The sequence below is a fragment of the Calypte anna genome, chromosome 1 (genome assembly GCF_003957555.1).
Source record: "Calypte anna isolate BGI_N300 chromosome 1, bCalAnn1_v1.p, whole genome shotgun sequence".
NCBI lineage: Eukaryota > Metazoa > Chordata > Aves > Apodiformes > Trochilidae > Calypte > Calypte anna.
Genome location: NC_044244.1, coordinates 167,009,333 through 167,023,709, shown reverse-complemented (window position 1 = coordinate 167,023,709; position 14,377 = coordinate 167,009,333). Strand labels below are relative to the sequence as shown.

General features: G+C 36.3%; 1 protein-coding gene across 1 annotated transcript in view; it reads right to left on the bottom strand.

Annotated features, from left to right (window-relative positions):
• NAA16 (N(alpha)-acetyltransferase 16, NatA auxiliary subunit) overlaps positions 1 to 14,377 on the bottom strand; it is a 68,475-nt gene that overhangs the window by 35,802 nt on the left and 18,296 nt on the right. Inside the window, exons 4-8 of the mRNA XM_030448753.1 lie at positions 13,076 to 13,233; positions 11,898 to 12,032; positions 5,782 to 5,935; positions 4,109 to 4,228; positions 1,932 to 2,027 (exon numbers count right to left, since the gene is read on the bottom strand). Of these exons, the coding sequence (XP_030304613.1) occupies positions 1,932 to 2,027; positions 4,109 to 4,228; positions 5,782 to 5,935; positions 11,898 to 12,032; positions 13,076 to 13,233 (663 nt within the window). The remainder of the gene's footprint in view (positions 1 to 1,931; positions 2,028 to 4,108; positions 4,229 to 5,781; positions 5,936 to 11,897; positions 12,033 to 13,075; positions 13,234 to 14,377) is intronic.

Sequence of the window (14,377 nt, the reverse complement as noted above, 5' to 3'; positions counted from 1 at the left end):
CAAAGCTGCACTTGAGAGTATTTTAGGCTAATTATAAACCAACCAGTGTTGGTTGCAAGCAAGTGGGCAGTGACCACACCAGAACATTTCAAAAAGTTGTATCCTCTTGAAATCTGCAACTACATTTCTTCAAAAAAAGTTGGTTTCTACACCTTCATATTCTCACTATTAACTCTTCTCAATGGGGTTTTGTATTTGCTGTATTTAGAAGAACAAAGGAATAATTTAGTAAATGGATATAAACCTAGGAGATTAATTTCTACAGGATGAAAACAGTCATATACATCCATTTCTGATGAAAGCTTAGGAGAGTAATAGAAACTAGTTTTAATTGAGGAAAATGCTTATTTGTTATGAGACACTGCAGAAAGTAGTCTACCAATATTTTTTTTTTTAATTGATTGACTTAAGAATTAGTTTTGCTTTCATCTGGAGTATTGCTATAGCAAGAAGAATTAATCCTTAAATGAACATTAACTGCAAAACTCCGCTGTCAGTTATGGGAAGGTAACCTTGTGTAAAACAGTGAAATGAAGTCAATGGCAAAACACACCACTGATACATATATGGAAAAGCATTTTGCAGGCTATTTCCTTGTTTTCTATGTATTGCCATAAATTTTACCACAGTAGAAAACCACTTGTCACCTAGCTTTTCAAATCTAGCTTTCTTGTAGCTTTCAATTGCCTTTGTATCTCTCAAAGAAATCAAAACACATGGACCAAGAACGGCCCAAGTGTTAGCTGCAGGGCTAAGTCTCTACAGAAGCCATTGAAAACTTGTCATTTCAGACAGGAAATATGGCACATTCAGACTCCTGAGGAATAACAGAAAACTGGACTAGTATTTAAATGGGCAACATACACAGTGCCCAGTAAATAAGCTAAACTAAAAACTAACCTCACAAAATGAAAAGCATGAGCAGACATGTTGGGAATTGCAGCTAAACTTTAAAAAAAGAGCACTTGGTATCTAATCTGTGTACTCTGTATTTCTTTCCAGAAGTTCTCTGCTTAAGTTACAGCAGTTAGACAGCCTCACACCAAGTGTATGTTTTTATGGTATTTACCATTTCATTTAGCCTCCTGCCTTCTACTTTGGAAGAAAACAGCTTTGTTTGAAAAAGCATATACATATCCCCTCCAGAACTGAGGGCATTTGTGCCCTGTATTTCAGTAACACAACATTGCAAACATGCTTTTTATTCCTATTCTTATTAAATTATCATCATAAAGTTCATGTTGTAGATCCAGTTTTTAATGGTCCTAAAAGACCCAGCAAGATATCCAGAGTCACAAAAAAGATCTTTTGTTTTCTTGTACATCACCAGTACAAAAACTGTTTGGAAAATCAGTCCTATGCAAGTGAGACTGTTATAAGCATCATTTACACCCAAATTCAGTGTTTATAAGTTATGCTGTAAGTTCACTTATATGGATATATTTATATATATATATATATGCATATTAAAATGTATAGAGGGCATGTGTTAGGAATAGTGCAGATATAAATTACCCTGATTTGAGAAAGGACTGATGAACCCTCTACCTCTCTTTTAGTCCTAATTTTTAGGAGTAGGACATGACTTTCAATGGTTATGTCTGGCAGGGGAAGCACGTCCCTTATCTTTTAACTTATGATTCTTAATTAGCATGACGCAGAAAAATATATGTACAAGGATTCTTACAATTTCTATACCATTCTGTACTACTGTTTTATCTATACAAACATTATATGGTTCATGTCACCATGAACTTCTCCAACGAGCTCCTAAACCAAGTAATTTTGTCTGTACCAAGAGAAATGTATATGCCTGATTTGTGCATATGTACAAGCATGTATTGAATGAACATTAAAGAGCCTGATGAAATGTCAGGGGGAAAAAACCAAAGCAAATAAAACTATTACAGAACAGATATGCAACTTGTTACCTGAAACAAAGTTTAAAGGTAATCTTCTAGGTGAAACTGCTCTGGGATGTCTTTTACTAACTTCTTCATAAATCTGAAGCCTCTCTTCTAAAGTGCCTATTATCAGTAAATATAATAGATACAATTAACAGAGATAAAAATCTATTCTACTACATGTTTAAGTGTTTGACAACTAATTTATCCAGACTTCTTATACAGGTTGGATTTGCAACAATTTAAACATCAAGCTTATTCTTCCAGCTTATGTTGATAAACATTAATGTGTAAACTTGTGCACTGAAGGTACACTATACCCACAACACACAGCTCCCAGCACTCATCACTAAGTATAATCTGTAAACAAGACAATTATCTTTAAAATTCAATCATACAGTACTAGAGACTGGTTTCTTTCAGTTACATGCTCTGCAGACCCATTCACATAGTAATTTAACACTCAGTATCAATTAATTGGTTTTCACTATGCATGTCTCAAACATACTTAAAGCATTCAGAGAAATACATTGTGTTTCTAAATCATAAGTAAACAAATAGCAAACTACACAAGCATGTATATTTTTTTAGGTCCTCTAGTGGGAACAAATACAGGGCACTATACTGCTAGTGTAAATACTAAGCACCAGAACTCTTTATACCTTTATCTTTTTTTTTTAAATTATTATTTTGTTAAATATTTTCTTCCCACTCCTCCCCTTTCCCCCATAATATGCTTTGGAGCTCCAATGTGGTTAGAACTTAAATAGAACTAATCTGATGCTTTGAAATGCCATTTTCACAAAATTGAGATAAATTTTGCTTAAATATTATGAAATTCATCATGCAATTTTTATAAAACAATATACAGATCAAGACAATGACAACATATATTTAATAAATATATCTGTTTTCCTTTCATAAGAAAAACAATTTATTTTGTCACTGAGCTCAGATGTTGGGGAAGGGGGGGGAATATGTTACCCAGTGGCTCCAATAAATATAGAGTTCTAAGAGTTACACTAAGATCATGTTTGGATTGGAACTAAAGCATATAAGAGCCCTGATTGAAGTCACAAGTTGGAGCTCCAGAACTTACCATGGGGGAGGAAATAGTCCTAAGAACACCTAAAAAATAAAGTAGCATTATTAGTTTTATAAATTAGTACAGTTTTAATCTACATAGGATTTTAATATGTCAAACTACTGGATTGGATATTTCTTAATAAGTACATATTTTGATCAACATAATTATATCAAACAAATTATCAAGTTCTTGGGTAATTTATTTTCTGAAACAACAATCATGATATTCAACTACACTAGGAAAACCACTAAAAGGGCAATACTGCTCTCTGCATAAATGTAACAACTGTAATCATTTTCATTTCCCTATCACAAGCCATATTCCCAGACCTTTGAAAAATAGTTGGTTGAGAAATATAATGCAGCTGTAGTATCTGCTAACAACATCCTTGTGGGCTTATGATTTATGATGTCATCAGAATAACTCCAATAAAACCTCAACTAATTAGCAAACAGTGAAATACAAGGAAATCATGCCTGTGTGAAGGGTTACCACTGCAGAACACTTATTACAGTATGCATTGGTGCACTATTGTTATTTTGAAAAAAATAGGTTGGCAACTTTCCTGGAAAGACAGAAAAGCAGTAATGTGAACTAGCACTGGAATAACAAAGACTAAATAAAAACTTATCACATTTTTTTTCCAAATAACAGTTTAAAATATTTTTTTTAAGAACGCCTATCTTTAAAAGGATATTTGAAATAGATAACTGAGTATTTCTCTACATGCCAGTAGAAAGATGTACCACCTAAACAAGGTTCCAAATGACAATTTTAGGTCACGGTGTACAACAGTAGTCTGACAATCAGCTACTAGACAGGAATGATTTGCAATTTGGTTTCCAAGCTCACATGTGGCAAAGAAGTGTTCTTTGTGTAAACATGTTAGCAAATGCCAGCTTAAGCTCCAAGAAGAGACAGACTTGCTGTTGGTATTTTTGTGCATACAAGTTTGCCAGTGAACATTTTTTGAATGGATAAACACAACCTCATAGGCAAGATTAGGAGATACATAATGCCAAGGAAAGCTTTTAAATATAAAACAGCAACATAACAACAACTTTAAGTATATCCAACATCATTTGTATTTTCAATGTACCTGTGTAGCTTAACTTACTAGGTTGTAGGGCCTTTTCCAAGCCTTCATAATAATACCAGTTTTCTGCATTGCGCTCTATTAGCTCCCTGTATACCTCACCAGCTTCTTTCAGTCTTCCCAACTTCAACAACATCTCTCCTAAAAACAACACAATAAAGAAAGAACTGTGAATTGCATGACAAAACACTGATGACTTGGGAGTAAAGTTTACAAAACCAAAAAAAAAAATATAATATTGGGCTTAATCATATTAGGTACTTAAATAGAGGGTTTATTTTTCCAAGGGTATTTACAGTGTACTGCAAGTGCTACTTGACACTATCACAGCTACAGCTCAACACAGTTTGGAGCACTCAGCACCTGTGAAATGAGAGTATTTGAATATCTGTATCTGTGAATTTAAAATTTTAGATTATCAAAAAAGCAACTCATCCTTCCAAGAGTCCCAACACATGAGCATCACTTCTTACCAGGCTGTTCACTTAACTACTTTATTTTTTCCACACCAACTAAACAGTTTTTAACCAGTTAAATCACACTTGTTTGCTTCTAGGTAAATTGTTCAAGAGAGTCTGGCTGGCATGGAATTGATTTTCTCCACAGCAGCCCTTATAGTGCTGTGTTTCAGGATCTGTGACTACATGCTGATAACACACTGATGTTTCCATTACAGGTGAGCAGTCCTTGTAAAGCACCAAGGCTCTGTCTTCTTACTCCCACTCTGCCATTCACCAAGCAGGACAATAAATTGGGACCAGACAGGTGACCCCAACTCGCCAAAGATATTTCAAGCTGTATATAGTGTCACGCTCAGTAATAAAACTTCAGGGGAAGGAGTGTTTGGGCAGGTGGACAGTGCTCTGAGACTAGCTGAGCAGCAGTCTGCTTTTGGGAGGAAGTGAGTGATGGTCTTTGCATCACTTGGGAATCTGGGTTGTGATTTTTCCTTCCTCTTTCCTTCACTTAAGGTATCTCAACACACAAGTTTTATTGCTTTTGCTCTTCTTACTCTCTATCTTCCCTGGCCTGACAGGGGAGGCTGGGAGAAGGAATCGAGCAGCTGCGTGGGGCTTACTTGCTGGTCAGGGTCAACCCACCACAACTGTGCAAGCATGGAGCAGTTGAAGAATACATGCTATTACACCATAAAATTGTGCACATCCAGACTCAGTACTAGTACTTCAAATCCACAAAACAACTGTGGGGTATTTTTAACAAAAAAATGTCAACTTCTGTGCTCACTTAAGTAGGGCAATACATGTAAGTGCACCAGAAAGTAAAGAAAGAAAATAAGACTGATACTTCAATAAAAAAACAAACCCCAAAGCATTAAATGGTGTTTGTACTACAAAGAGTATCCTTCATGGGATTCTTCTTCATGCTAATAAAACTGGGTTATACCAGCTCTTATTTACAGAAAGCTTCTCTAGTATGCACTGATATAATAAACACCGATATCTCCTCTGTTCCTGCATGAACCCAAGTTCAACTACTTGCATCCACTATCCACTTTGGTGCTGAAGTAACTTGTCCTACCAAACTGTAAATCTGGTGTTACCAGTTTTCCCTCTAGTAACTGCTTCAAACAAATTTAAGATTTAACATGCTGCTTTTTTCACTGCTTTATGGTATTTGAAAGCCAGTAGCAAAAGTTCAAAGCAAAACTGGCTGAGGAAAGAAGTATGACTTACCTTTGATTTCTTCTACTATTAATTTATCACATATTTGCTTTTCATATGTCTCTATATGTTCTAAAGACTCCTGAAATAGATCTGCCTCTCTCATCACTTGATTTTGATATAAAATCAGTTCACTATATTCATAATCTATTTTATTAGGAGGAATCTGGGGGAAGAAAAAAAGCAATATGTTAGTTAAGCTTGACCTGTATCTCAACCATACGCAATACTACAGAACACAAGATCCAGGCTACAGAATACATCATGTCTGTTTGTATTGACATTTTGAATGTTTGATGGATAACTTCCATTATTCTCAAGCAAATTAGATTAATTCAAGATATCCTTTGTCACAGAACAGTTCAAAAGAATTCCTGTATTCCTCTCATCTATCACTGTGGCAAGCTAATTAAAAACACAATCCTTGCCTTCTCTAATACAATCCAACAAAATTTGCAGAGATATTGGTAATCTCTTCTGAAGGACTCAGAGGCCACAGCATTTTGGACCCAAGTTCTGTTGCAGATTGCTGGGATATCACAATACTCATTTTCAGCATACCAAAAATTCCATATCAAACTCTTTCCAAGAGCAACAAACCACCCAAATACAGGTCATAGCCTGACATCTAGAATTTTTCAGACAGGAAACTTACAGTATTCTCTCTAAGTGTTCTCTATACTATACTTCAATCCCTCAGAATGTACAGTGCACGAGCGTGTAAAGAGTAATTTCAAGCAACAGAAAATTATTTTTGTGTGCTGCCAGGTGGATACCTGGGAGGAGTTTGTGTACAGCCTATAGTAAAACTAGAGGGTCATCTACCTTCCAGTGATACATTAGCCACTGAAACAGGATGACACTCAAAAGTATTCCTTTCTAGAGATAACAACCTAATGTGTTTTTAGGCAATGAAAAGTCTTAGAGTTACAGTACTTGTATCATACTAAGTGCTCTTCACTAATACACAGAGAAGCTACTCCAACTACAAGTAAATTGCAAGGATTTCAGACATGAAATGCAGAAGTCTACAAATAATGTACAGCAGATCTATACAGCAGTCTACTATGTGAAATACAATGCCTAAGTGGAAATTTTAGAAGAGTTGGTTAGTCTGACTTGTTTAAGTAAAAATAGATAAGCTGAGCTTGGTAAACATGAATTATTTTATTTCTCATGACATTACATACTTTTTCTTCCTCAGCAATCAACACTTAGAAGTCACACTGACCACCAAATAGTTTATTATTACTTTTCCCTGAGTTGCTCTTTCCTCTGCCTTCTTTAAGGAACCAAGCAATTTAACAAATGAACAAAATTAGAACAAATTGGTTGAAAAGAATCATATTAAAGAATCTTGCCCTTCCCTAAGCACAGTGAATTTTGAGATTTAAGATTTATAGAGATTTAACTGTGAATTTTTTAGAGGCACCATTTACAGTACTGTGAAGTTCTTTTTATTAGAAGTGTTCTGAAAGATAGCGTAATTAAAAATACTATAAAAAAATCTTTATCTGACAAAGAAGATCAGTTTCAGGGCTGAAAATAACAATTCCATTATTTCTTAGTAACTGCTAACTACTATTGCAAATAATGACTACTGAAACAAGACCAGACCTTGAACATACTACAGTCACCAGACAGCACGAAATGCTACCCATTTCTTAATATATTTCCTCTATCTGCAGCTCCACTTCTGTTTCCATCTTTGCTCAATTTTTATCTATATTAAACACAGGAAGCCACTGACAAAAAGCTACCTGGAAAGCATTTTTAACTATTTCACAGAGCTGACACATGCAATAGGAGTTAAGCATTTCAGCATGTCTTGCTGCTTCTCCTCACTGCAATACCACAGCACTGAAACCAGTGAGCACCAATTTAGTTCAGTCCTGTTCTCTCCTCATGAGAATCTTCTACAATACACAATATCTTAATTCCACAAATAGCATGGCTTTTAAGCACATCATGATTGGTCTAAAGCCTTCAAAACACTGATTACCCCAAAATCCATATATATATACACACACACACATAAGACAAGAAACAGATCTATTAACCTCACTGAAGCTCTTCTAGCTTGGCAGGACAAAAAAGAAATTACAAAATATTGAAAAAAACCCAAATCAAATTAATTCTCTCTTACGCAGAGCAAATCCACCAAAAAGCTATTGCACTTACTGTCACTCCATTTAAAAAGTCATTTTTAAAAGCAGTTTTAAGAAAAGTTAATTTAAGAGATTTTGAAAGCTCATCAGGTTAATGTTGATATAAATTTGCAATTCATCAGAAGGCAAGCAGTTTATAACCCCATTACTTAATCTGAATTATCAGACTGTCTTATAAAGAATAAGATTCTATAAAAAGTACTCTCCTGCACAGTGTATCTGTACTCCTCCCCTCCCCCCAGAAGCAGTATAACTCTTGGACATGAGATGTCCAACTTCATCTTTAATTAAATTCTGCAGCTTCAGAATAAATTTCTTCCTCTTCTGGAAAAAAAATACCCAAACCAAAACCAATCAACTTTACAACTGCAGGTGCCCTAACAACTGTCACTGAAAGAACGTGACAAGATTCAGCCAAAACATACCTAAGAGCAGACCCCCAAAACTCCAGAGGTTTTCTGTCCATATCTGTAATTGTGGGCCTGATGCAGAAATTAGGAATAAAATAAAAATTAAGAATAAAAATTTTATTCTGGAAAAGAAGAAAGGAAAAGTGGGACATACAACAGTAAAACAAATTGCATAGTTGTTTTACACCCTGGTTGCCTAAATTTAAGTTCTGAAGTGACTCTAAAATCATTTGATTCAACTTGGTCAGCACCAGCTGTTATATTTCCTGCAGTGCTGTCTGCATTCAACCTTGTAACCTTTTTTGACTGAAATACAGGGAATCTGGACAATTTACAGCTTTCAGATGACAGGCAGTGTTGATTTGCACACACTGAGAGACAGAAAATTTGCTATTGCTAATGATAACTTAGCCATCAGAATAACACTGTCAGTGATAAAAAGTGATCTATCGTTTGAATTCGTTGCTAAACTTCCTGCCACTACTTGTTCCTTTGCTTTTCCCCACTTCCTAGCTACCATTCTTCTCCAAACCAGTCACTAAATAAACTGTACTAGAACCACCTAGGCTTTTTCTGCTTATAGCAAATAAAGAGAATCTCTGCCCTTCTCTAGACAGCATTTTCTATAGCCCTCTATTTCCCTATCTTTCTTTTCACTTCCTAACTTTTTAAAAAAAACAGTGTCTTAATATCTCAGTGATCAGTGCTCTATAGAAACAATTCCTGCTTCTCAGAAATAAGGGTGTTTTTTGCTTTTCACCTCTAAGTCTGCCCCAAGGGATAATTCTGCAATACACTAAGTCAACCTAACTGCAACCCAAATCAACAAAGGCAGTTCACTTCCCTCTATTATTCCCCTTCCTCTTTCCCCTCTCACCTCACAGTTGTTCAGTTCAGCCAATCAATCCTTCAAAAGAGTGATTATTTTTCTGTCACTTTGGCTTCCTGAACCAGCCCTCCACGAGTCAACCAGTGCTGCACAAGGAAGCAGTGGGAGCACACAGGAAAAAGTCAGACTGTTGGTTTTGGCAACAGCTTGTAGCTAGATTAGCTCCATTACTTTGCAATACTGCATCTTCAGATACGCACCTACAATCACTAAAGTGACAGATCCTTGATCTTTTTCTTAGTTTTACTGCTTGGTTTTTTGGCTGTGTTATTTGACATCTGAATAGACAGAGCTGCCTGAGCAATCCAAGTAAATGAATATGATCACCCTACATCACCAGCATTTATTATTTTGACAGTAGCACTTTACATAACATATTACATTTACTTCTTCATTCATTAATAATGGTAAACAGTATTAGGCCTAATACTCATCATAAAAGTAAAACATTCAGTTGTTGAAGAGTCCCATTCACTAGAGATTTGAAAGCACTTCAGTCTTCCAACCCTCCTTTTAAACCCTGAACAATATAACTCTTTTATCACAGTCACCTGCAATATTCTATTAAGTCAGTCACAAGAGTTCATCTACTGCATCGCACTGCATGTAAAATACAGGGCAAGAGGGAGATCTGGAAAGTAAAGTAAGAAGAAGTGTATGTCCTCAAAGATCAAGGGAGTATCCTGAATTAAATCCTGTTTCAAGTCCAGGACTGTCAAATATCCAGAGACCACACAAACAGTCACATAGTCCCTAAATATGGAAGAAGAGCTCAAGTGTAACAAAACTGAGCTCTCTGTTTGCTTGGGCTCTCCTGACCCTTCTGGACCAAACACACCATCTCTTCAAGTGGTTGGGGCTCTACATGGGACTGTACTCCTTATGGAGCTAGCACAGCAGAGTACAATACTTTATTAGCAAGATAATTAAACATGAGGACAACCACGTTAGTTTTGTGATTTGGAGGAGAAAACAACATGTCACTTCACTGTCTCTACCAAATCTCAAAAAAAGAGGGAAGTCTTGGATTTCTATAAACCTATGTGGTCCAACATTTATAGCCCATTTCTGTCCTTTAACAGTTTCCCAGCTTTTCCACCATTTGCCTGTGACTAATATTATGCTGAATCAACAGTTAAACAGCTGAAGTTTGTCGAAGTACAAATCATTTTCCTTCTAATGAAAATTCTCCAAATACTTCCAAGTTTTAGTAAAACACAGCATCAGGGCTTGAGATCATATCAGGATTTCTTTCTGTGGTTAAATTTAAGATCGTGAGGATTATTTGCACAGCAGACTGAACTCATTTAATATCTTCATCTATGACAGATGGTACTTAAATCTGGCTTGGGCAATAGACAGAAGAGTGTAACCATAACTGCCCTTGAACAAGTATATTTAAACACAACCTTTTAGAAAAGACAACATTAACAGCATCCCTTTTAGTCTCAAAGAGGCAAATATCACTGCTAAGTCCTCTCTTTCCTTGGAAGGACCTCATTTTCTTACACATAATTTACAGTTTTCCCATCTATTATAAATTCTTTTTAATCTAAACAGTGATTTTGACAGTGAACTTAGACTGGGCTCTGCTGACTCATTCTAGAACCATGAGGGTTTTTTTCTGTCAAACACTCATAAAAGACAACCCAATTATCATCTAAACTTAACTGTTTTCAGCTTTTAGTCAATACTCAAGTAACAACTCTTTTGAAATGTCAATTTACATTTACCTGGCTTGCAACACCCTTTGCTTGACCACAATATATAATCAAGACACAAATACTGGTCTCCCTTCTAATAACTACTAAAATGTTGTGGTTTTTTTTCAGTTAGTCCCATTTGGACTGGATAAGACCTCAAATGCAGTAATCTCAAAGATCAGAAAGGGTGAAAGAATTTTGCTTTTAAAAAAAAAAAATCACAATCTATAGGTCAGGTATTAATTTAGTATCTGCACATGATACTTTCAGAATGCCTTCCAAGCATTTTTTTCCATGTTACAGAATAGCCAACACATTCACTCTGTTCTGTTAATTCAGACTTTATAGTTCTGTGTTACCACTAACAGAACAAGGAAAAGGTGTCTCTGTTAGACAAGGTTATACACAGTGATTTTAGCACCGTACCATTAAATTACTCCAACAAGCCTCAGTATCACAAAATCTTCAGATGATTTTCAGCTATTCTTTCCTGTTACTTTGACACCAAGCACCACGTGGATAATTACGGATGCATACAAAGCAATGGGAAAGTTTTTCACATTCTTTGTAGAGATATAATGCCACCCAGGCTATGGCAGGACAAAGGGCAACCAACACCACACGAGATAAAGTTCAGAAAGTACTGTTTAAAGGGACAAGATAAGAGGCTTTCTTAAACTATAAGCCTCATAAACATTAAAATATTCAGATACTCCACATCAGTCTACTGCTACATCCTGAACCCAAACAGTCTATTGAAAGGAGAAAAAGTACTCCTAATAATTTGCATCAGCTGTGAAGCTCCTGGAAAGCTTTGTGCTCAAAGCAGAAAGCTCCCCAAATAATAAATTTCTTCCTAATTCTGAACTACTTCCTAATTAGTTCTTCCCAATTATGAAGAACTAATTCCTCAGATCCTGCCTCATAAAGTGTTCTCTTCCAGACAGGGGAGTCTTACCTGTTGGGTTTTCCTAAACTCTTCAAGTAATTTTAAGGCCATATCATAATCTTTTAGTAAGTGGTATGCAATGGCATATCCAATCCAAGAAGCCCGCTGTGTAGGACGCAGCTGAAGTAGCTGGTATCTTGTCTCCTTCAGAAAAAAAAAAAAAGCAATTTGACAATGGAGGATGTTAGAAAAACAATATGCTTTTATCATGATTTACTACCAGTATGGCTAATATTTTTAAAGATCTTTTTAAAACCCTACATAATTTTTTAAATTCTACAAGCATGGGAAAAAGCAGCACATCTCCACCTCATACATCTGGGGGCTACATTCTAAATAAAGGACACAAAAGGTGTCATTTTCAAAAATCTCTCGTGTGCCTAATTATTTCTAAAGATTGAGCTCTGAAATCTCAGACTGGTTTCTATTAGAAAGCATGAGCTCACTGCCACTGGAAGAGAAAGTCCATTCTCCCCATGGCCAGGCACAGAGCCCTCATACTGGTACTTCTCAGAAACCCTTTATGACTCAAACCATGTCCTGAGTAACTTATTTTCTTTTCTTGCATTAGCAAATTCAACATCCTCAGAGAAGGAGATGAACTAATGCTCAAGCTCACAAACCAGTCCTCTACTTCACATGAAGGAGTACTAAAGAGGAACAAGACTTCTCCCTTTCACAACCATATCAGCTCAGCTATCTTGAAACCACTCTTATTAGACAAATACCCTTAAGTTTTATTTACCATAAAATCAGTACTGGGACTCAAGAAATCAGTCATCACAGGGCAAGTTTCTCATATACTCAAAAGAAACACAACAGTTTACTTCCTACAATAACCAGCAATACATGCACCCAAATCACCATTTTCAGTGCTTCTAAACAGCACAGTAAGGATTCCTACTTGCTAAGATTATCCTTTTAATTTTAATTATTTTAGTGAATTAAAAATTAGGGCTTTACAAGGTTATCCATGAGTAAAATTGTACAGAATAATTGTACTAGTTCTGTTCTTAACCTCTGCTGCAATGCATTTTCATGCTTTCCTAAAAAAATCTCAGAACACTTCTGAAACAGCAAAAACCAAGTAGCAATAGAATTCTTACCAACAATAGACTTAATAATGGAAGCAGAAGAACAAGAGAATGCCAACAGCAATTAAATGGGAATTCAAAGATGATACTTACTCTATATCCTTCTAAATCCCTCATCTGAATCTGCAGCAGAGAAAGATCTCTCAAAATCTGTAGATTATCTTTATCCAGTTTGAGTGCATTCCGGTAACACTTGATGGCTTCATCATATTTCTTATCAGAACGTTGCAAAAGACCATAAACGTGCCAACCTAATGCACGTTAAGGAAGTATAGTCATCATTTTCACAAAGTAACTGCAGTGCACTTGTGTTACAGATAAAACAACTCGATTTGCTCCTTGCAGGTCCAGCACCCTTGTAAATTAAGTGTGATTAATGCAGGCAGACTTTACAGACACACATTAACATATTCAATGCTTCCAAGTAAGCAGGAAGTCTCATTTTTAAATCTTCTGCTATGTCACATTCCATAAGAACTCCAAAACATTGTTATAAAAACAAAATGATGCCACAAGACCCAGAGGAGTTATGCTTAGAGTGGTGTTGTTTAAAACATACTATTGCAATCACAATAAGAACCCCTACTCCTAGAAATGTCTCACTCTAATGAGAGCAATTGGTGCACAAGTTCTGCTTTTCCTCCTGTGTCCTTCTGTAACCTCAAATCTCCATATTTTACTGTAAGGTAGAGACAAAGCTACGCTTGATTGAATGACAAAAATAAATGTCTTTGTCACATTCTTGGCGTCACAGATTTGTACCAGTAGTGTAATATTTCAACAGGTTTTCCAGAATAAACTGCTTGTGGGAGAAGATTCTGACTTCAAAGCATGAAGCCAACAACATAGATCATAACAATGCATTACACTGTGTTTTTACATCCATCTCCAAAAGTCACATTAAAAGATTACTTGACAAACTGCTCAGGGTGCTGGAATACTTCTCTGTGAAGATGGGCTGAGGGAGCTGGGGTTGTTCAGCCTGGAGAAAAGAATGCTCTGGGGAGACCTAACAGTGACCTTCCAGTATCTGAAGGGGACCTACAAGAAGGTTGGAGAGGGACTGTTCACAAAGACCTGTTGTGATAGGGCAATGAGCATTTACCAGTTCTTTACCACAGCCAAAGTGGAAAAATGGAACAGACTGTCCAGGGAGGTAGTTGAGGCCTCATCCCTGGAGAAATCCAAGGTGAAGCTCAACAAAGCTCTGAGCAACCTGATCTAGCTGAGGATGCCCCTTGCTTACTGCAGAGACATGGGACTAGATGACCTTTAGAGGTCCCTTCTGACCCAAACCATTCTATGATTCTATGATCTACTTTGTGCTTCTCCAGGCTATTAGTAGCCCACCGAGGCAATGTTTCACATGAGTATATCTGAACTTGCTCTGATTGT